This window comes from Lichenostomus cassidix, chromosome 15 (assembly GCF_008360975.1).
Source record: "Lichenostomus cassidix isolate B80296 chromosome 15, HeHo_3.0, whole genome shotgun sequence".
NCBI lineage: Eukaryota > Metazoa > Chordata > Aves > Passeriformes > Meliphagidae > Lichenostomus > Lichenostomus cassidix.
Window position 1 is genome coordinate 3,143,779 of NC_139496.1, and position 22,880 is coordinate 3,166,658.

Consider the following 22,880-nt stretch of genomic DNA (forward strand, 5'->3'; position numbering starts at 1 on the left):
TATAAGCCACAAGGACACCAGGCAGAACCCCAAAGGTAATGAGGAAACCAAAAAACCCAACTCAGCATCTGACTGGGTAGAAGGTAATGCTAGTGATAATCACCACCTTCTCCAGCAAAGGTTTCCTGTGCAATTCCACACAAAACGGCCTTGGATCAATTAAATCTATTATTTTTATTTACAGCAGAAATTCCTATTCTCTCTCTTCAGAGTCTCAGTTACTCAGCACAGGTTCCTTTACTGAGGCAGTGCTGCATCACAGGCACATCCTTAATTTCTTAAACACTTGTTGAAAAGCCTGGCACACCTGAGAGCATCAGGCAACATTCCTGTAGCTTAAAAAACTGTAGGGAGAGGGGAACCCTTGTGCTGATTTAAAATCTCTTTTTTCAGGACTTCTTATAAAAAATTACAAGTAATTTCTCTATATCTGCCTTCACACCCTTAATGAGGCAGAGCAGGACAAGGCAGGACTTGTTTATTGCGATGTTGGAATGGTGTTGCATCCCTGCTGTCAGGGTGGGAATCTCAGGAGAAAACTGCTGGGGGGATTTTAAATAGTTCAGGGGACAGAAACAAACGTCCAGGAGACACAAAGAATCTGCAAGAGCCACAGGGATCTGTAAAGTGCATGCACGTGGATACCTTTTAACCTTTATTGTTTTTACACAGGCAAATAAGACTGCGATGAGGCAGTAAGAGCGCAAAACTCCTGCAGGTTCAGCGCAGGGGGAAGAGACCTCCATCCCGTGTGCAGAGCTGCTCCGTGGGGCTGGCTGCCTCTGGAAAGCCCGTGGGAGCAGGAGCAGGAGCAGAGCCCTCATTTAAGCACCAGGAAATAGGTGGTCCAGCCGGCGAGCAGCAGCGCCCCGAGCAGCACGGTGTAGCTGAACAGCACGAAGGCCAGCAGCTCCCTCAGCACCTTGAGGAAGTGGATGGCGAAGGAGTCCTGCATGGCTCTCCCGGCTCTCCCTTTGGGGTTGGCTGCTCCCTGCACCTTCCCAGCCTGGAAGGAGAATGACAAGGTGAGTCTTTGCAGTAGTCTTTCTGCCCTGGGGAGAAATGGTGTGATCAGGAGGGTTGGTGACCACCTGGAAGGTCGTTAGTGACCAGTGTGGGCCTGTTTTGAGTCCTGCCGAGGTGTTGGAGGAGAGTTTGGGCTCTGATCAAAGTCTCCAGATCAGGACTGGTAAGGAAGCAAATGGAAATACAGACACGGGCGTGTGGGTGAGGCTGGGAGCCTTACAGAGTCCAGCTGGCTCCTGGAATCTCTCCCCTGGGGCAGTGGCTGAGCGTCCAGGAAGCGTCAGGATCAGAGCGGCCGCTGATGGTGCATTACCAACAGCGTGTTCTGATCAAAGTGGTCAATTCCTCCAAGGAAGCCACCATTAATATTTAATTATATAATTGCATCTAATGGAGGTACTGGCACAAACTGAGCCTTTTGTTTAAGAATGACGAAAACTGAGGCTTAAATACAAGGTTGCACAGGCAAATATTTATATCTCTCGTTAAAAATAACCGTTAAATGGGGGACGTGGGGCAAGATGCCTTAGAATTCATCTTCTAGCTGTATTTTGTAGTCATATATGTACATATTGCTTTAGAAGTGATTGTTCATTTGTTAGTTTAAATGAAATCTGAACTTTAGTGAAAAAGTCGCTGGTTTCTTAGATTTGAAGCTGTGAATACCCCCCTAAAAATTCTATTATCTCTTCAATTTACATGTTCTTTTAAATTTTGATCACAACTGTGCCTGATAAAAAATATCCATGCTCTTGGTCAAGCACATAAAGGGAGTTTAAAACCAGACTTAGGATAAAAACTAATTCAAAAGGATTATTTCTCTTCTAAACAGCCTAAAGGCAGCTAAACTAAACTGAATTCCCGTCCTGCCGCTTAGAATGTTTTTTAAAGAGCTCTTGTGATAAAGAATTCACTTTTTGGTGTTGTTAAAAGAGTTTAGTCATTCCATTCTAAGCTCAGGCACATGTATACAGTACAGGAATTACAGCATTTTTAAACCAGCTATGGTTTCCCCGTTGTTCATAGCGTTACAGTTTTCTGTCCATAGGCTGCGCGAGATTTCTGGTTATCTACAAAGACGCTGATAAAGAAATTAACTGCTTACCCAGGCAGATGATGGGCTCTACTTTGTCCAGTTCGTGTTTCTCCCTAGTTTTGTTCTGCAGCTGTCCCTTGAGTTTCTGTCTTGCAGGGGGTTGGTGCTGTAGGCTGATCCCGCTGTGATCCAGGAGCAGAGGGTGTGTGTGCAGCCCACACGAGGACTGAGCTCTAGGTGTGGTCAGCACCGGTTATGATCCGACAGCGCCGTGGTGCTCGGAGCAGCCAAACACTCCCCTTCCCCTGGGGGCTTTTGGCAACAGCGTTTCCAGAGCTCCAGTGCCAGGGCTTAGAGTCACCAGATCAAAACCTGCATTTGTTGAGATGTGGGGGTTTGCCCCTAAGAAAAGGTTGTGTCATCTTACACGTTTTATTCTGTTATCTTGAAAGGTGCAGTGCCTTTTGCTCCGTTCTCTGAGCACCCTGTGCTTTGGGAGCCACTCAGGGACGAAGATGCTCACACACAGCTGGGACTCATCCCCAGGGTGGGACTGTGCAGGCTGAGTCAGGATCTTTTACCACAAGTCAGCGAGGGCTGAAGGCAGCTTAATCCCTGCACTGTCCCCAGGTCACTGCTGTAGTGTCACCCTTGCCCTCCCTCCCAAGGAGTCATCCTGATCTTTTAGAGCATAAGTGTTGCAGCTCTTTTGCAAAGAGAGGAGGAGGGAGCCAGGCTCTATGTTTATTTTTTAGCAAAACTGCTTTATGATAATGTTGTGTGAAAAGTGAAAGCCTTTTCGGGCAGAGGTTGGGTAATGTTTTACCTTTTTTTTTGTAGTAATGCAGACAGCAGAAAGAAGGAAGATTATGTACTGCAAATCAAATCTCTTACCTACAAAGATATTATGATGTAGAAAATGGTCCCTTAATTTAATTAGGTTCTCTTGTTATCGAATTATTACCCGCATGGTCAGCAGAGCCTTGGACAAGCAGACCATAATCAGCTGCTCAGGAAGCCTGCTAAATAGTAATTGCTCCTCTAGGGAATGGATCAACGTCAGAATGGCTTTATTTTGTTGAGTAGTTCCAGGAAGAGGCTTTATCTAGGTGGAGTGGCTACATGGTTCTAGCTCAGTGCTGGTGCAGGCTGCAGTCTGCAAAAAAATAGGCAGCAGTGTTGGTGATAAATTAAGAGTTTACCTAGTGTCTGGTGTAAACTCTTAGAAAAAAATTTTTTGCCTGTCATGTTACTGACTTACTGGCCAAGGGAAAGGTGAGCTAGCCTGGGCAGCTTTGTGTGCTTCCCTTTATTCACCTCTGCTGTAGTTTCACACAGAAGGACCTTAGCTCACAAACCAGCCTGATCAGTACTTCCTTGGGATTAGTTCAATTGTTAAGACTGGGGAGGAAAAAAAAGAAAAAAGAGAAAGAAAAAAATATCTGGAAATTGTGATACTACAAAGACCCTCAAGGCCAACCCAAGGACACTCTACGGAGTGCACTGAGTCAGTTTCTTGTTCTTCTCTGCACAGTAACATGTAATTATTGATCCAAACCTAATTCAATTTTATTTTTAAATACTCTGAAATTAGCTATTTGGAGAGCAAGGCAATCCATGTTTGCTCTCTTTGCATCATTGAAGTTGCAGCATATTTTATATTTTAAAACTGTCTACAAGTTGCCTCCCCATCTGAAGTAGGGAACTGAAATTGTACTTTTCTTTAAAAGTCAAGAAATCCCACGAATATTTCTGATGTTGTGTGTGATGTGGCAGAACAGAATGAATTTTTGCATGAGCCCTAATTAAAAACCACCCAGATCTTAGAAAAATAGTTTCAACTTAAGTAATTCAGTTATTCACTTATCCTGGGCCAAGGAGACAAGGATACAGCTACCACAGTGCAGGGTTTTGTTTTATTTTTGTATTCCAGAGAGAGAGAGACTGTAAACACTTCCAAAAAAAGATTTAATACATATTTATTTTATTCTAATAAGCCAACTGGAGTTAAACAGACAGAGGGGCTCCGGGGAGGGTCTGACTTGGCAGAACTCAGAAAATAAAACAACAGACCAAAGCCCACAGTCACAACCGTGACAACCTGGAAAAATGGAGGGATTTAATGGGACATATTACACATGATAACTAATGCAGAAATGTTTGCTAAGAGAGTGATTGAGTGGAGTGGGCTTTTTTTTTTGTTGTCTTTATTTAAGAATGAACTGCAGTGTGTAAGAGTCCCCAGTGGGTGCTGTTAAGGCCTGTGAGGACACTGACAGTGCCCAGCAGCACCAAGGACCCCACTCTGCCTTCCCAGCCTCTGGAGCCAGCAGCTGCCTCTTGCACACCAAGGGCCCAGGCACTAAGCCCATGGAAAATTCCATTTTATAAGTTTCAGCTCTACAGCAGCTTGTGACTGCAAGTACCACAGTTTATAACCTGAACAGGGGGGTGAAAAAAGTGTCTGTTTTAAACCCACTGTTTACTGCTCTTGCTATTTTTGGCCCGAGTCCCACACAGGGAGTGTTTGTGTGTCTTCAACCATAAGCTCAGGACACACTGATGTAATTCATACTCTGGAGGAGCTTTCCAGAGTCAGGTGGGTGTACCTAGGACAAACAAGTCCCCTCACAGCAATCCTGTCAGGGGACAAGTGAAGTAAAATGCTCAAGGATGACAGGTGTAGCTGTGTACAGATCTCTGACTAACAAATCCCGTGCATCCATGGAATGTATTAGGCACCAGAGAGAGACAAACAGTCTGGGAATACTGGTATGAAGTCAGGAATAGAAAACATCCTGCTTCCTCAGCACCTTAGGAGGGTAAAAAGCAGTAATCACATCTCCAACCAAAGCAAAACTGAAAGAAAAAAAGCAGCCATTTGCCAAAGAGGAGAACCAGGGCCCATTCCCACTCCCCCAGCACTTGGTCACCAGGTCAGACCATAAGCAGAGGTCTCTCTCTTTCCCACTGTTTATCATTAGTGCCTTCCAACCCTGCTTGTCTACTTGGAAGTTCCACAGACAGCTGGAACACAAGTGCAGAAGGGATGAGGGTAACTGGATCACAGGCTGCTCTCGGGAGAGCTTCCCTCACTGCCATGTTTCTCTGACAGAGCAGCCATGCCAGACCAGCAGCTGACGTGCCTGTGTCACACAGGGCCTCTCACATGTACTGTCTCACCACACACCCTAGAACGGGGCAGGCTCCAGTTTTTCCATCAAGGATTTGATCCAGGTTGTTCCATTGATCAGTTTTGTAGTGGCAATGACGTACTCTGTGCCTCCATCCTCCATCTGGGACAGGAATCTCAGCGCGGCGATTTCTGCGTACGTGACTCCTCCCAGGAAGAACACCAGGGTGACTCTGTTCTCACCCTGCTGACCTGTGGGTTCACACAGAGTTCCAGGTTGGCTTGGTTTGATTTTTACAGCTCACCTGCATCAGCTGTCAGTCAAACTCAAATTACCTGATTTAGAGGAGAATCTTACTGTGTGGAATAGCAGGCTGGGACACAGAAATCCACACTGTGCTTCCAGCTCTGGAGTCACTACAGGATGTGCTTCTGTTTGCCCAGATTTAATGTGCAGAGAGTGATGCTGACCCTCTTTCACATAACAATACTTATTAAAATCAGAGTGTAAGTTTAGGGTTTATTTTAGTACTCTGATGAGAAGTTAAACAATTTGTCAAAGGAGGGCTAGGTTGATCTAAGGGACAGGGAGATGAGATAGAGGCCTGGACTCTACCCGCCCTGTTCAGTTCACCTCACTCCACCCTCAAGAGAACCACATTTCCCTGTAAACCACAGGAAAACAAAGCAAAACTTACGCTTTTTCTGCAGGCCTGTAGGTAGCTGCTGCCTCTCCTCAAAATGGGGTCCTGGCAGCATCTTCAAAACCTCCTCGATGCTGCGCCAGCCCGGCCGGGCCAGCAGCTGGGCCAGGCGCACGCTCAGCGGGGCATAGCCGCTGTACACATACGAGATGTCATTGGGGTTCTGGGGAGACAGACAGAGGGAGGGAACAGCAGCTCAGTGCTGCAAAACAGCCCCATGGAAATCAGTGGCATTAAAGGAAAAAGGTTTTCCTGCTGCACATAATTCTGTAGTTAGTGTTTGCTGCTGAGGCGCCAGTTTACCTGTTCGTTAACGTCGTCCATCCACAAGCGCAGCGTTTTCCTGATTGTTGGGTAGTTATTCCTGCCACCTGTCTGGGGCTTCAGGAGTCCAGCCTTTTCCAAGTTGTTTAAGGTCAATATATGTTCATAGCCGTATGTCTGCAATATGAAGAAATCACCTTTAATACCATGGCAGTAGCCCCTGACCAGTATTTAAAACAGAAAAAACCCCTGAGGATTTGATGTGGATTTTCTCAGGCATTTATTCATCTGAAAGTTAGAGTCTAACCTGGAGAATCTCTCTTTTGTAATGGTCCAGAACCTTCTGCTTCAGTCCACTATTGCACACAGATTGCAAGCAAACGAGACGCAGGATCTTGATTAATGGATGTTTTTGAGCTATGCAGTCTTCAATGTAATTGTTAACCTATTTAAATAAAATACAGAAGTGGTTATTAAAACAATTATTAAAGTGCCCTTAAGACCTGGAAAAAAAGATCTAGTTTGCCTCTATTGCCCAAACAGCAAGAAAGAAGAGCTCTCCAGGCAGCATGCCAGCTCCACGTTCAACAGCCAGACTTTGCCTGATGCACTGAAAAATTCTTATTAACCATCTTTGATGTTCCACTGATCCCTCAGAGCATGTGGTGCCCCAGGATACATCAAGCACCCCAGCCCTGCACCACAGGCACTGACAGGTAACTCAGAAATGCACACCACTGGACATCATCTGGATCAGGTATTTCCTCTCTCAAAAAAAAAACCCAAATGGAAAAAAAAGTTTTTTGAAGATGTAAGACTCACTAATTGTCATTATCTGCTTACCTTGTCTGTGTCTATTCCAGACATGAACTCTTGCTCCACGGTTAAATTATCAAAGAAATCTTCAGATGCTTTAGGAAGAGAAAGAAAATCAATACAACTGCAACTGACAGCTTATGTTTTACATTTAACATTTCAGCAGAGATGCACTCGATGGAGCAAAGCCAGTTTTTGCCAGGCTGAGTGCTGTCCATCAAGTTATCTGGCATCCTGCTGGATTTGAATTATTCCTACTCACTGGTGATGTCTTTGATGAGCTCTGCGATGGAGGTGTGGTTTGCCAGTGAGCTTCTTGCCGCCTGCATGTGAGGCAGCTGGGATACAAACTGCTTAATCTCTCCAACAGTCTTGGCGTGGTGCCTTTCCTGCAGAAATCCATCACTTGGGTTAGGCCTTGCTCACATTAGTAACACCAACTACATCATTTTATCATGAAAAACTGTTTTACTGCACTCCCTGTAGGAGAGTGCAGTAAACCCAGGGAGTTAGAGATATACAGCCTTTGAGACAAAGGGCTTTAGATGCTTACACTGAAGTCACAGCATTACCTGTAACAGCACTTGGATCATGGGAAGAGGCAGCACACAATACAACAGGATCATTACACTCTTATTTTTCCATTACCCCAGTGCTGTAAATCACTTTATCTACATTTGTCTGACTCCAGCCATCACTAGCTGCTCCTCAATTTCTGAACCAGGGAAAACTCCCTTTTTCACACAAAGAGGAATTACTTTGCTGGCTAAGATGGAGCTCTAGGCTAATGCTGTCAGAGATGGGAATATCTTCTCTTGGAGGTGGAGTGATAGGTGCTGAGGAATTGGGCTGGCAGGGTCTGTCATTCACTGTGCTTGGTGGCAACAATGTCCCAGATTTTGAGGCAGGAAGAAGCACCATGCAGAGTTCAGCTCCAGAGGCCTGCACTGTATTTAAGCTACTTGCCTCTTGCTGCAGCTTGGAATAAAAATAGTAATAATTTGACTCATGTGAAGGATTTAAATGGGCAAGTGCAGGCAGGAGAGTCATGATGCAGCCTGCAATTTAAGAAGTCCTCTGCTGCCAATATGCTGCTGTTTCATTATCACCTATTACTGCTGACAATTTCTTAAAATTCTCTTTTTTTAACAAGCAGTATGAATAATCCATCTTTACCACCTCCAACACAGACTGTGAATTAGCTGATGACATGAACCACCCAAGGGATGCACCACTGGACAAAGGCCTCACCTCAAAGGCTGCTGAGATGATCTTTGCTTTCTTGCTCAGCACTGAGCCCACAGCATTGAAGTTCTTGTCTCGGATTTCAGCATAAAGCTCTTCTGCAGAGTTCAGCTGGAGCTTCTTGGGTTCCGTGGGGAGATCTTTCCCACCCTCACCCTGCTTCTTCAGGGCAAACTTCTCAGGAGGGAGTTTCACATAAGCTACCAAATGCAGAGAAATAACCTTTATAAGGACAGGAACCTCGTCACCAGAAGTTAAGATTAGCAGGCTGTGGAAATGTGTCCCCTGAGCTGGAAACAGCTCTGAGCAGCAAAGCAAATATGAACAGTCAAACCACTCAGTGCTTGTGTGTTAATTAAGGAGAGTACTCAGCCAGGGACCTACACCAACATCAGAACCCAAGTGCCTGCTGCCCTGCTTCAGAGAGGTTTGAGGCAGCCCTGCAGCCAGTCCAGCAGGAGGGATTACAGACCGTAAATGCCAGTCTGGAGTTTTCTTACCCCATGAAGAGCAGGAGAGTGCTCTGAAAATGGCATTTCACTGTCCCTGTCCCCTCAGTGTGGCACATGATCCAGCCACGATGGAGGCTGAAGGCACACACTAACATTTCCACTCACACACTCCCCCAAGACCTTTCCCAGGGAAACCTGGGAAGCCCATTCCCTGCAGAACTCACTGTTCTGAATCCCATAGATCTCATCTATCAGCCCCTCGTACGTCAGCTGCGTGGCCAGCGGAGTCAGCAGGTCCACGTTGCGATCCAGCAACAGGAGAGTATCAAAGACAGGAAATATGGAATTCTGGCTCCCAGGGAACTCGCGCTTCATCCTGATCATCATGTTGGCCACATGCTGGAAGGAAATCACGTGGGTGCATTTAACCAAACACTCCTTAAGGCAGTTCCAAGGAACAAGATGCATTTTTTCAGCCTCACCCGAGCACAGTCGCCCTTCCCAAAAATCTGTGGGATGGTTCCGTAGAGAGCCTGCAGTGTCATCAGCCCCTTTGCTGCGTGGTACAGACTGGTCTGGTCGCTCTCCAGGTAACATTCCTAAAGAACAAGAGGGATTCTGATGGAAGATGTCAATGCAGGTGTTTCCACAGCAGAGCGATGTTCATGTGGACAGTTCAGAGGAGACACACAGGCTGGGGACAAACTATAGCTGTGGGCAAATAGGGACCTTATTATCTGTGCTATCACTACATTAAATAACTTTTTTGGTGACCAGACACTATAATATTTTTGGACTCCAGAACAAACCCAGTTTGATGGACAAAAAGAAAGTGACTGTTCCTTCAGTGTTTGGTGTGAAAACACACAGGGAAGTTCACATCTCAGAATCAAGCCATGTTTTCTCTGCAAGGCCTCTCCTTGCTGTACAGGTCACCTGCAAACCCTCTGGGAGCTGCTGCACCAACACCACCATCCAGCACAAAACCACAGTGCGTTTTTCCTCAAGGACAAGAGGAGTGCTCACCTTGAAGGCACTCTCGGACTCCATGGAGAGCAGATCTCCATCGAAGGGGATCAGGTCCAGGCTGTACTGCTCGCGGTGGATGAAGGAGCCCAGCACACCCTGCTCCTTCAGCCACTGCTCGCACAGGAGGCTGCGGCGTGGCACAAACAGGATGTGGAAATCCCTCTGCGGAGAGCGGCCTCTGTCTTCCCTGGAAAAGTCACAGCACACTGTCACTCAGTGCACATGGGAGCAGCACAGACCACGGGCAGGGGGCACTGGATTCACACAAAACAGGAACGCTGCACTGGGTTATTACTGCCAACTCCCAGCTCTGAGTGTCTGTGGCCAGCCTTGTCTGACACCAGGGCAAGGGGACAGGGTTACCCTGCAGTTCCCAAAAAGCACAACAACCCAAGCATGGATTGTTCTTCCTAAACAGAAGGAATGTACATCCTCACAGAGAGGAACACACCCTCTGCATCGCAGCCAAGGTGAAGCCCCCCTGGCCAGGCAGTCTCGCACTCCCACTCAAGCCCCAGAGTGGCTGTGCTGCAGTCTGGTATCTGCACATCGTTCCTGCTTCCAACACAGGTGTAACAAATCACGCGGTGATTCAGGCCACACCTGTCCCCTCCTCCCGGCCACCCTGCCCCGCCCTGCCCGCAGTACCTGAGCACGTTGTCCGTGATGATGTCCATCAGCTCCAGCTTGGGCCTGACGAAGAAGATGATGTTCTTGACGTCGGCGGGGGGCAGCCGGCCCGGCTTGAGCGTGAACATCTTCTCCACCTCATGCTCCTGCGTGGAGGCACGGCTGTCACCCGAGTGCGGCACCGCAGGGACCTGGCCGCCCTTCCCCGACCGCCGCGGCGCTTACCTTGAGCAGCGAGTACTGCGCGATGAGCCCGAAGGGGCCGGTCAGGTACTCGTCCCACACGATGGCCTGCGGGAAGGGACAGCGCCGTCAGCCCGGCCGCACGCTGTGCCCCGCGCTGTCCCCGCCCGTGTCCCCTGTGTCCCCACCTTGGAGCCCGCGCACTTGTCGAGGAACTCGCGCAGCTCCCGCCGCCCCGCCTCGCGCAGCGCCGTCAGGTTCACCCGGCCCGAGCTCAGGTGCGCCGCCATGCCTGCCCGCCTGACCGCGCACGTGACCGGGGCGGGGCCGCGCAGCCGCAGCGGGGCGCTCTGGCAGTGGGCGGGGCCGGGAGGTGACAGGGGACAGAGCCGGTCATGGCCGCGCCGGGAGCGCTGCTGTGCGCTCGTGTGTTCGTGGGTTGTCCATAAGGGAAAGGAGCTCAGCCTGCAGAAAAGGAGGCTCGGGGAGACCTTCTGGCTCTGCACAACTGACAGGAGGGGCAGGCGGGGGGGGTGGGCCGTGCTCCAGGGACAGGAAATGGCCTAAAGCTGCACCAGAAGGGCTTCAGGGGGGACAGCGGGAGGAATCTGCACTGAAAGGGTGGCTAAATGTTGGCCACGGAGGTGGTGGAGTCATTGTCCCTGCAGATACTTAAGGAGTGGCTGTGGCACTCAGCAGTGCCCTGGTCGCGTTGACAAGGTGGTGTCTGGTCACAGGTTGGACTTGGTGAGCTCAGAGCTCTGTCTCTTCCAGCCTAATGGATTCTGCAGCCTCTGGGCATGTCTGTCCCCACGTGGAATCCCTCACACACTGAATGGAAAGGTAGCCAAGAAAACGTTTTTTTTTCCAAAATATAACTTTATTTTATATATGCATATATACACACACACACCACACTCACTATATAGAAGCTGAAAGAACGCAAAACAGGGCTGGCCCACCAACTGTTCCAGGTGTGCACAGGTGTGCACAGCATACAGGTTTCCAAAAACCCCCAGCAGCTCCTTACCTGCGTCGTGTTTCCATGTTTCACACCAAACCACAACCCAGAGCTCACGGCACCGAGTGACATCGCAATCACAGGAGTAAATGAAAATAAAGATGAAATATTTCTCAACTCAGTCCAGTGTCAAAAAAAAAAGCTTAAAAATCTAAATGTACAAATTCAGCCTTAAAATGGTTTAGTGCAAATATGAAAATTAACAGCATATTTTTAAGGTATTTAAATAAGCTTTAATATAACTCTAGTGCTTCATTCCTGTACATGTTTTCCCATCAACAGATCCAACAGCACAGGGGAATCTCCTGTTAAAGGGCGGGACAAACCCAGAACCTGGGAAGAAACAGCATAAAGTCACTTGTTAAACCATTTATTTATCTCTCACTGAACTTTGTTAAAAAGGGACAGGGGGTATTTATTAGTGGAAGAGCAAAATATTTATGCTTGTAGGGATTCTGGAGCGGGCGGGCAGGGGGAGCGAGGGGTGGAGACCCGCCGTCCCTTGTCCTGACATTCAGCACGCACGGCTGCTGGTGGTGCAAAGGTCCGTGGTGGCACAGGGCTGTCCCCGGCCATCAGAAGGTCTCGTCGTCGTTGCAGTCGGCCGTCCAGTGCCCGAACACCTCGCAGGTGTCGCAGTAGGGTCGCTCCTCGCGCCGGCTGCCGTGGTGGGCTGAGTGCGGCGGCTCCTCCAGCGCCTGCGCCTGCGTCGGGCAGTCCTCGGTGTCGTGCAGGTCGAAGCAGCCGCAGATGTCGCAGAAGAGCCGGGGCTTCTTCTTGGACAGGCTCTCCTCCTCACTGCAAGGGCAGCACCAGCACAAGTCAGTGTCCTTGTCACAGGGAGCAAGGCCTGTGGCTTTGCACAGTGAGCTCGTGGTTACTGAGACTCAGGGAATGTCACAAAGCTCAACAAAGCATAGGATAAACCCCTTCACCACCACCTTGCAGTGCCTCAACAACCCCCTGCACTCTGTTGTTTACTAAATAAGCTGCTGCTTGTGCAAATACTTGCACAGAGACATTTAAAAGTAACATGTAAACTAGTTTCTCTTTTCTTTTGAGAGAGCTGAAGTAATGATGTTATCAGAGAGGTTTTAGTTCTGTTTCTCTGGATCTTCCCATCCCAGCACAGCTACGGCCTCGTGGGAGCAAAGACTCTTCTGCACTTGGAAAGGGCCAGATGCACCAAGTCTGACAACAGACATGTCATGATACATCAGTGTTTGTGACTGATAACTGCAGAGCACCATGTGCAGCACTGGAAACACCACAGTGTAAAGACAAGGCTGGATTCAACCACTAAACTCCAGGGAAAGCTCTGTCTGTCCCTCCTGGCAGCTGAGATCAGGCTGGAGCACTGTGCAGCTGCCAACCCGCTCTACCAACAGTTCCCAAAACAAGAGCTGAGGTTTCCTTTAGGATTTGTACCTGTCATAGTTATTTATCTCCTCTTCGTTGCCATTGAGGGCTGCTTCACACATTCTTTGTATCTTCAAGTTCAATTCTTCATTTCTCCTCTGCAGATCCACTATCACTGAATTCAGGAAGTCGATCTGGGAGAGTCAAGGACAAGGACAGTCAGAGGGACAGGGGGGATGGCACCTCTCCCAGCACTGCTGAACATAACTAAGGAACACTTGGCAAATTATCAGGGAAGGAAAGAAGTGGAACCAACCTCGCCCTGGTGGAAGGAAGGGTTGCCATCAGCAGGTCAATTCAGGGAGGCAGAAAACCAGAAAAAGATTGGTGGTTAGTGTATGTTCATGACAGTTCTGGTGGCTGCACAACTGGGAAGGATATTTTTTAATCACTGTGACTGACATTCATGATCTAACAAAGGCTTTATCATGAGCAGAAGGTGATTCTATTCTAACAATCTTTTCTAGGCATTTGCACTTCACATGGTCACTACGACTGTCCTACTCTGGACCACATCTTCCTGGCCCCAAGCTGTGCCAGCTGAGCACCTTCCTTCTCCACTGCTGCCAACCCTTGTTCTGAGTCCAGTCCTGCAGTTAGGAAGAACTGCAGAAGCTTAGAGGTACCCAGGAGCTCAGGGAGCCCATTGCTCTGAGATGGCAAGCACCAGATTCAGGTGGGGCACAGCTTTTCCTCATTCATGTCCAAGAAACCTTTGGAAAGAAGGCCAGGAAGCAGTGAGTGTGCTCTGCTGGGCTGTACCACACTGAGGTTGCAGAGCACAACTTGCCACCCTTGCTTCCTGCTTTGCTCCTCACATTCCAATAACCTGAACTGTTTCTCCAGTATCACTCATCACTTGATTCTCAGTATTTACTGTCACTGACATTTCCCTTCAGAATCTGAGGGCTACAAGATAAATCTTCTGGTTAAGATCATGATGGACAAAACCTGATAAGGACTTTCTTTGGAATATTTCTCTCTCCTACAGCCCCACTGCTGGTTTAGCACGCTCATGTGCACATCCAATACCTGCTTCTCTCTTGCAATTTCATCCTGAAGCAGAGTAGCAGCATCACCTTTAAAGAAAAAAAACCAAAAAAGGTACAATGTGGTAAGTTCAATGGCTCAGTCAGAAATAATGTCACAGTCTGTGGTCTAAACCTTCCAGCTGAGGGCACAGACACTGGAGTGGCTCTTGCTTTACCTGAGGGGCTCATTACAGGTAAAGGCTGCTCGTTGAGTTTTTGCTCCAAGTTCTTCACCTTCTCCTCAAGCTTCAGTTTGTCAGACTCCAGTGACTTCACCACTGACTGCAGGGTTTTTGCAGAAGCGTTTTCTCCGCGCAGCACTGTGATCTGGAAGAGTTGTTTGAGAACACTTGGACCTTCCAGCACTAAGTCAGAGCACCAAGGCCACAGCCCTCATGGCAAGGGCTGAAGAGCCACCAAAACCACATGCCAGGAGTCACCTGGCTCAGCACAGGTGTCTAAAGATTTGATGTTAAGGTTTAGCTATGCCACATGAAAGAACAATCATCATCCAGCTCCTCAGGAGACAGCACACAAACACTCTGGCTGCAACTTAATCAAAATTAGGAATCATCCCATTCCTCATTTACCTCATGTCTGAGTTTTTCCAGTTCCTCATCTTTTTGTGTGATCAAGGCACTAGTGACATTGATGGATTTCTGTAAAGATGCTCTCTCTTCATCAATTTCTTTCTGTAAAGTTGATTCTCTAAAAGAAAACCAAGTACAACCAGAAATCATCTAATGAATGGATAAATGTAGTGGCCTAAAGTAGTTTCATTTAATTTCAAGTATTAAACTACTGTAAGAAGTGGTTCTTAAAAAACAAATTACAATTTGCTACTTGACTAAGGTTTTATATATGTATAAACATTTCAGGTGTTACAACTGTGGAAACAAAGCAAAAACTTTACCTAGGTAGTACATGCCAGAATCTGCATAGCACCGAATCCATTTGAATTTAAAGGAGCAAGTTAACAGACTGGGGAGATACAGGATAAACAAACATGTTGCACAATGTTCCACAAAACCTAACTTGAGAGTTTTGTTACTTCTCGAAAATTATTAACAAGCAACAAAACAGGCATGCAAAGCTCATTGTACAAGTTGTCATGCAAAGCATGGATGAGGCTGGAAATATCAGCTGGTCCTCACTAATTTCAGTGACATCATCATTTCCTTCACATGGGGAAACCACATGGGATTTGTTTTACTTCACAGGAGAAGGGTTAAAAAGAAATCCTCCAAAGCAGGCACAACACCCTTCTGTGTACAAGTGTCCAGTTCTCCCAATCTTTTCTGTGGATCTAACAGAGATACAACTTCTGCCTACAGTTCCTGCCTTAAGGTATCATAGCTGTGCCACCCTCATACTCAGGTGCAAGTGCATCTTCCTGACAGGTCACACAACACACAAGAATTAACTGTCCTCTGATGGGGTGAGCATTGCTACAAAATTCCTTACAAGCTGAAAGGTTTTGGTTAAAAAAGAAAACAATGAAAGTGACTTCAAACTGTTTACTCTTCTCCAAGAGGAACAGGCTCTTCAGCATAGGCAGCAGTGCTGCTGTCAGCTCTGAGCTCCTGCAGGGGTGCTAAACTGCACTAAACTCTCCAGGACTGCTGAAGGATCAGGAGCAGAGCCCACCCACATGGGAGGATGCTCAGCGGATAGCTATCGAGCTCAAATGGAGAAGTTCCCATCTCTGGTATTTACAGTTAGTGAGAGCCACGATACCCAGACCATGAAACACAGTAAATCTCACCCACTCGAGAGAAATGGGCAACTCAACAATGAGAGCACAATCAATGCAATTCTTTCATTGTTCAGATTGTACTCAGGAATGGAAGCAGCAAGTGGAGAATCTGGGGTTTAGAAAAGCTGAGGCAGCTGCCAAAAAACCAAAATTTGATTTGGTTTTGGTGTATTTTTACAATGAGAGAATCAACGGAAGTGGAAACACAACAACTTGCAGACTGTGTGATTTTGCCTTCAAATACAAGTTTATAATCTCATTAATAACACCCAAAAGGGCACTGGCATGTAAAGACCCCCTGGCCAACCCCGAGTCAGCAAAGCACTCAAAGCTCCACAGCCATCTCCATGTTCCCCCACAGGATTCCCAATGCTCCAGCCTATCCTGTGGTTTTCAGTGCTTTGCTGAGTGGATCAAAGGCACGTGGTGGTGTGGGAAACTGTGTGCCACCAGTGCACAGGGTGCTGCTGACAGAGCAGAGCTCCAAATCCAGGATTTACTGGGAGGTAAACCCTGAGGACATCTGGGAAGCACATCTGGAAGTTGCTGCTCACAAGCTCTGCTGCACCCAAGACTTCTCCCAAGTGTCCCTGTGCTGTGCAGGCAGCTGGGGAAGGGCAGATGGAAATCCCAGTGACTCAGTCCATGCTCAAGAGCTTGTGATTCAGCCAATGTTTCCACTTGGTCAGATCTTCATTGAGAGATCAGGACCAAACAGATGCTTTTGGCACAAATGTGGTTAATTCGCCATTTGTTGGGCTCAGCTTCAACCACCACAACACTGAGGTGGTTGAAAAAGGCAAACAGGTAGTAAGGATAGAAATAAAATATTTACAGACTCAATACAGGAGCCTTGAATGCTAAAACACAAGGGGAGAGAACGGAGAGAAGAAAAGAGGAGAGAAAACAAGAGGGGAAGAAGGTTCCTGTGCTGTAGCTTTGGGTTTTCTTTCCCAGGACAGTCTCTCCAGGGGCTGCTCCAGTGGAAGACCCAAAAATGCTGGAACTGGAGAAGCTACAACTATAGAAGGTGCTGATCCCTAAGTGTGGATCACAGCTCACTTCCAGGCAGAGTCCCAGCTGCTGCTGGAAGTGGATGATGCTGGGAGCATTATGTGCAGTGAAGTCACACACAGTAACCTAAAGAGCAGGTGCTGAATGTGAAATAACTGCACTGAGAGAGCTTGCAAGGAAAATCTTGGGGAAACTATTTGTTTTAGTTGAAAAAAAAAATTGATTTGGTGAACTTCTTTACTGCCAATTCAAGTTCAAAACATCTGTTTACCAGCAGGGGGCAAATCAAAACAATAAAAATGACTTTTTCATTTAGATGCCATTTTAAAATTTCACTTTCTTGAGGAGGTTAAACCAGTTTCTGAGCACTGTGTGGAAGTCATGGGAGAAAAGGGTTTGTTTTGGTTTAACATTAAAAAAATAACCCAGATTCTTCCCTTACTACAAAAATAAGAAATTCTAAGAATGAAGCAAATACCTTAAAGTGCTACTGGGTAAGCTTTAAAAATGCAAGATAACAAGAACCACATGTTAGAAACATGGAATACAAATGCAAAATACTGTAAGGAAGAACAAAATTTGCACCAAGGGCCTTTTCTGTTTTGGTAAAAAATATATAGACTTTGTTTTTTCATTGTATATATATATATATATAGAGCTGAGTGTTTTACAAAACAAAAGCAAGACACCAAGGGACAAAGGCAGCCAAAATATGTACAACAACTTTACTAAAAAAAAAAATTAAATTATTTATTGTAACGTGGATAGACTTTCTTGAGTCTTACCATTAAAGACACACAGATATAGCAAGGGAAGCAAGGGCAGGAAAGGGAAGAGAGAGGAATGAAATGAGTATCGATAAATAGCGAAGCTCAAAGACAGTCAGACAGCAACCCACACTGAACCCAACGAGCTGAGCAACACAGAACCCCCCCTGATCCAGAAACACCACACTCCTGTCACTCCCAGCTGGACTATTTCATACAAGGGAATGCTAAAATAGAGGAAGAGAATTCCTGGGGGTGGAAGGAAGGTGAGAAAACCACCACCAGAGATTTGACCTAATTGAAACACAAAGATGGCTCTTGTTCAGCAGCTCGGATTCTTAAGGCAAAAGGAGGAAATCATCATCTTCCCATCACCACATTCTGTAGAATATGGGAATTTAGAGACTGTTTTCATTATTTTTACTTAATTAGCTCTCTATTCAGCCTAACTTTTTTTGTTAGCATTGATGCCATATGCTGGCATATTCTGAGCCCCAGTGCCTGCAGTTTGCCTCAGCAAGGCTGTTCCTAGTCCTCATTTTCCTCTTCTATTGCAGTTTATTCAACACTGCTGAGCAATGTCATTCACAAACTGGGGCATCTTGGTGTAACCGACTGAAGGTAAAGTCGTGGTGAAATTCCCTTTGCTGATTTCATAATTGTCTGGATTATTTCAGGCAGCTCACCCGGAGTAAAACAGGAGAAGGAAGATCAGAGCCACACACCTTCCTTTGTAGAACTTACAAAGAGTTTGTCTTTGAAAATGTTCTCAGTGAAACAGAACTGCTGGGAAGTACTGAATGACTTGGCCCCCACTCCTTCCTTTCCTCAAGTGACTTGCAGGACTTATGCTACTGAAAACACATTTTAAAACATGTTCAGTACCAGGCTGGTGATGCAGCTCAAGAGGTTGGTTAAAGCTGGAGGTTCAGCTGATCCAAGTCTGACATTCCCTGGGGAAGAGTTAGCTTGGGAAACACCCCATGTGCTTGCTGTCCTTTGGAACAGCAGGAGATACAACCACCCCTCCCAGAGAGCAGTGTTAGGGCACAAAGAAGGGAACAGGGACAATACCGAGTGGCCAAGGATGTGCATACAAACCCAAGTGCCACTCAGTGTTCTTTGTTGTGAGCATTATAAATTCAGGAAATTTCACAGGGGTTGGTTTGTTTTTCTTGGAACACCCGAGGTGTCATGGGGAGCTGTGTTGTTTTCTAAGGATTTATGTAACTGCTTTTGGAAAGCCCCCATTTCCCTCAAGGCACAGTGGCCAATCAGTTTCCCATGCACATACTGCAGACACTCAGTTTTGTGACTTGGGATCTTTCCCTGAGCTGCAGTTTACAAAGGGATGCCCCAGTCACCCAGGACAAATCTCCTGGCATTTACAAGCAGTGCTGAATGAACTGCAATAACCCACAAGGAACTCAACAGCCCAAAACCATGACAGCAGCAAGTCAGTGCTCAGTTACTGCTGCTTTTCTTCCCTGTTCCTCTAATAATCCTCCTCAGCATCACTGTATTCTCCATTATTTCTTAAGAGCTCGCCGGGTCAGATCTGTGCACACATATTTTATCAGACTGAGGGACAATCCAACATTCCAGAGCACACTAAAACCAAACATTCAACTGGTCACTGCAAATAAGAATTACCACAACGTGGGAGGTGTGGAACTAAAGCAAACGTGGACAGTTCCATCTCTACTCCAACGAGTGTAACAACTCAGCACTTTTAACCATGACACAACAGAAAAGAACAGCTCTTAGCAGTGTTTTTGTGTTACATTTCTGTAGGACTCTGGGGTTAAACACACTTCAGGAGGAACAACTTACCTCTTTTTCATCTCTAATAACTGGTTATTGAGTACTGATCTCTCCTCTTCCAGCTAAAACACAAGTACAGACTCCAGTTAATACACTAGAAATTGTTTCCTTAGTGTAACATATCAGTGCAACATTATCATCATAAAATAAAAGTGGGAGAGTGCTTTATAAACATTTCCATGTCCTGTGCACACAGCAGAGGTGTGAGACCAGTATTAAAGGATATTTCCAGGCCCCAAACACACCACAAACCCTTTGTGTGCTTTGCCATGACTTTTAGCCTAGCACTGGTGAATTGCTGTGCTGACCTGGATCATTGTACCACTGATCAGTGTTTGTTACTGCCCTGTTATTCAGAGATAAATTATTGATCCCAAAGCTGTTGGTCTGGTGTTTGTCACCACATCCTGGACCTGTAACTCAGCAAGGCCACTCTCAAGCACTTACAACCAGCAAGGTCTTCATCTGAAAATACTGTTGTTGGTTCTTGGGTCCAAAGTGGGTTAGGAAATGCAAAACAACAAAACTGCAAGGGCCACAACAGAAACACTGGGGTAACTGAGCTTCTGATAAGGTTAACAAATTAAGTATTTTTCATGCAAATTAATTATTTTTCACCATCTCCTCCTTCTTATTCAATGGCCAAAGGCAGCAAATACTGCTCTGAGAACTGTCTGTACCAGAACTCCCTGAGCACAGCCTCCAGTGGGATTTCACAAGCTTCCAGGGTTCATCCACAAGGTCAGGAACACATACATTTATAATGGGAACCTCAGAGCCCTGACAACAGCTCCTGCTCTTGACAGAGTGAATTCTTTCAGCACTCTGCAGATCCTGAGGTTCGGCACAGAAGGTGTTAAACAAGTTTCCTCGAGCAGGCAGGTTGTCTGCCAGCCCCCAGCTCTCAGCTAAATGCAGCTCACTGAGAGAAGCCATCTCCTCCACATTTCCTGACAAGTTACCTTCTCCTTCCCTGTGCTGCAGTGCTGGTAAACCTCCCAGCTTTGAGATTAATTAGGATCATTTTGTTGGGCTTCATCAGACAACTTTTATTGATATGAAAAATAGATACTAGAAGGGTGTAGAGAGATTTCTATAAATAATTCTTAAAGCAAATCAAGATGTGTCTCTCAAGGCAAGTGACCACTGTGGGAGAGCAGAGCAGCCACAGCACTATGGAGGTATGGCCAAGTTTTTCCTGCAGGTCAAACCCAGTCAAAACCCAAATTCAGCAGCAGCACCAGAGCACCCCCTGATTCCCAGAGTTTCTGTCCTATTTCCTGCCCAGAGGCAGCCTGTGTGAACTCCTGACATCTGCACAGACTGGTGACAAAAAGAAGAGAAATGTGAATCCCACGGAGCTTCAGCCACTTCTCCAGACCCCCATTCTGACACCTGGGTTCCAAGCCCCTCTCTTCCTGCAGACATCCAAAGTGAGGGGACACATCTCCTGTGCATCACACTTCCCAGCTGGCTTTTTGGATTCCTTGTCCTCTGCCAGCACTGGAATTTCTCTACAGTCACACTCGGCAGCCTCTGAGTAGACCTTGCACACTGTTAATAAAAGATGGGCCAGCTGAGCTGCTGGGTATTTCTACACCTTCTCCATGAACTTCAAATGCCTGGGCAGGTCTGAGGCTCCCAAAATGCCACAACAAATAATCTGAAGCCAGGAAAAGTTCCCCGAGCTCAGTATCTATCTGAATGTGACTCTTTAACTAATTACAATCAGCTAATTATTTATGGATCAATACAGAAAAGCTCCCTCTGCATCTTTGGTGTGAGACACTTTAACCTTTACATGTCCAGATAAATCATTCATGAACCAGGATTCATTAATTTTGCAAAGTGTGTCACAAGCAGCCACAGATTCTCTAACCCAATTGACAACACACTTGTTAGAATTTATGTGGTTACCATAACAACAGCTCAAAATTCCCAATCCCGTGTTTGCCCCCTCCTGATGCATTTAACAGGCACCTGCACAGACCCTCTGCAGCCTGAGGGTTCTGCTTTCCTCCCCACTGCCCAGAATTTTGGGAGCACAACATGCAGCTCCTGAGCAATCCTGCTGTGGACAACCCTTCACTGCCACCCTGGACATTCCTCCAAAATCTAGAGGAGGATTCTTCATGGTGACATTTTTCCTGCTTCCCACAGAGAGCCTGAACCCAGGGAGCCCACAGGCTGTGGCCACTGGTGCCTGAGCATGGTGTGACAGGAGAGTGGAGGTTTTGCGATACCAAAGGTCTGTCCCAGGCTTTTGGGAGGCCAAGCTGCTCACAAATCTTAAGGCACCACAGCCCAAATACTGCATTTGGGAACTGCAACAGGCAGCACTCCTGTATTGCTGAGATTCAGATTCCATCTTCCCTGCAGAAGGGGACACAGCACAACACAAAGGGCTGAAGAAGGCAAACAGATTGTGTATCCAAGCTCCAGCAGATCCTCCAGATCCTTGCTCTTGGAGCCATCTACTCACGGGCAGGACAGCCTGTGGAGCAACTGAGCTGACACTATTCCAGTTTCTGAAGTGATGGATTAGTCCCTGTGCTTCCCACACTCCAGCTGTCTGTCCTGGCAGTGAGAGAGGAATCCCTGCTGACAGATCCATAGCCAGCAGGATGCACACAGCAGGATTCCTTCCCGAGGTCAGCTGGAAACAAGGGAGGTCACAGGCTGAGCTGCAGTGACCACAGTCAATCCACAGCTCGGGGGCTGCAGGGTCTCTTCCCTCGGGGCCTTTCCTTGTGTCAAAATGCAGAAAGATTTGACCAAGTGCTGCCAAATCCTTTTGAAGTTACAACTCTGCCTGGAAATAACAGGTTGCCTCAAAGACTCTGAAATAATTTAGGAAACGCTGTGGGAGTGGGGAGCAGCTCCCACTGGCTGTTTGGGACGTGCTCTCCCCACTCTGCTCCTCAGATGGGGAATGAGTCAGTGCTGAGCCCACACGTCTGGGACTCTGCTTGTCACCTCCAAAGGCTCCTGAGGGTGAAGGAGCCTGAGCATTACTCCTGTCAGAAGCTGAAAGGATTTACAAACTGGCCAGAGCTGTAGTCACCCATCCTCTGTACTTCCAAATTGGACTCTTGGAGAAAAATCAGCCTCTTGGCTTTAAAAATATTAAGCCTGTTGCAGGGTGGGAGTCTGTGCTCTGTCACGGGGAACAGGATCCCCTGCTCTGCACAGGTGCTCTCTCAGAAAGGCAGGACACAAACCCCTGTCTCCCACATTCCTGTTTTTGGACCTTTTGGTTAATATCTTCCTGAGATTCCTTCACAGCATGCCTGTCACCAGAATGGCTCCACAAGAAATAAACCCACTACATTAGTGGCTGTAAATCTGTTTTATCTTTTGGCAAGCACCAGTGACACAAGCTGAGTAACTTGCCCATATTTCAGGATTCCAACAACATGTTCAGCTATAAGAGTAAAAAATAAAAGAATTCGATTTAAGAGAGTCTTTTTCTCCTTATAAAGTACCACCAGAAAAGCACTTTACAGGGGTTCTGTTCCCCAGGACCCACT

General features: G+C 46.9%; 3 protein-coding genes across 12 annotated transcripts in view; all 3 read right to left on the minus strand.

The window, feature by feature from the left end:
* Positions 1–623: 623 nt before the first annotated feature.
* Positions 624–955, minus strand: LOC146430164 (uncharacterized). Its single transcript, XM_085075527.1, has one exon. The coding sequence runs from the start codon at positions 953–955 to the stop codon at positions 821–823; it is 135 nt and encodes a 44-aa protein (XP_084931653.1). The 3' UTR covers positions 624–820.
* Positions 956–4,024: 3,069 nt separating this feature from the next.
* VPS33A (VPS33A core subunit of CORVET and HOPS complexes) lies at positions 4,025–10,840 on the minus strand. The gene is made up of 13 exons (XM_085075524.1): positions 10,707–10,840; positions 10,561–10,626; positions 10,354–10,481; positions 9,703–9,892; positions 9,159–9,275; positions 8,901–9,075; positions 8,231–8,424; positions 7,242–7,368; positions 7,007–7,074; positions 6,471–6,608; positions 6,203–6,340; positions 5,894–6,062; positions 4,025–5,447 (listed from the first exon to the last, which is right to left on the minus strand). Exons 1-13 carry the CDS (start codon positions 10,806–10,808, stop codon positions 5,254–5,256), a joined length of 1,806 nt encoding a protein of 601 aa, XP_084931650.1. The 5' UTR covers positions 10,809–10,840; the 3' UTR covers positions 4,025–5,253.
* Positions 10,841–11,376: 536 nt separating this feature from the next.
* The window catches only part of CLIP1 (CAP-Gly domain containing linker protein 1), a 61,772-nt gene continuing 50,268 nt past the window's right edge, over positions 11,377–22,880 (minus strand). For 7 of the 10 annotated variants that reach the window (XR_014855284.1, XR_014855282.1, XR_014855283.1 and 4 more), the window contains 6 exons: positions 19,360–19,412; positions 17,238–17,258; positions 14,580–14,697; positions 14,166–14,316; positions 13,215–14,037; positions 12,968–13,092 (listed from right to left, as the gene is read on the minus strand). Coding sequence is in view for 2 of the 10 variants with exons in the window: in XM_085075523.1 (XP_084931649.1) it covers positions 12,115–12,337; positions 12,968–13,092; positions 13,991–14,037; positions 14,166–14,316; positions 14,580–14,697; positions 19,360–19,412 (717 nt within the window). In the remaining 8 variants the exon portion in view is untranslated. Of the gene's footprint in view, positions 12,338–12,967; positions 13,093–13,214; positions 14,038–14,165; positions 14,317–14,579; positions 14,698–17,237; positions 17,259–17,483; positions 17,540–19,359; positions 19,413–22,880 lie in introns of those variants that run through there. The other 3 variants (XM_085075523.1, XR_014855281.1, XM_085075522.1) reach the window with 3 other exon arrangements.

Excerpts from the sequence above, each read along its gene's own strand:
- LOC146430164 (XM_085075527.1), bottom strand. The coding sequence starts at position 955 with ATGCAGGACTCCTTCGCCATCCACTTCCTCAAGGTGCTGAGGGAGCTG.
- VPS33A (XM_085075524.1), bottom strand. The coding sequence starts at position 10,808 with ATGGCGGCGCACCTGAGCTCGGGCCGGGTGAACCTGACGGCGCTGCGC. Across the intron at positions 6,609-7,006 it reads CTGGAATAGACACAGACAAG|GTTAACAATTACATTGAAGA; the intron begins GTAAGCAGATAA and ends TTATTTAAATAG. Across the intron at positions 6,063-6,202 it reads TGGACGACGTTAACGAACAG|AACCCCAATGACATCTCGTA; the intron begins GTAAACTGGCGC and ends CTGTCTCCCCAG.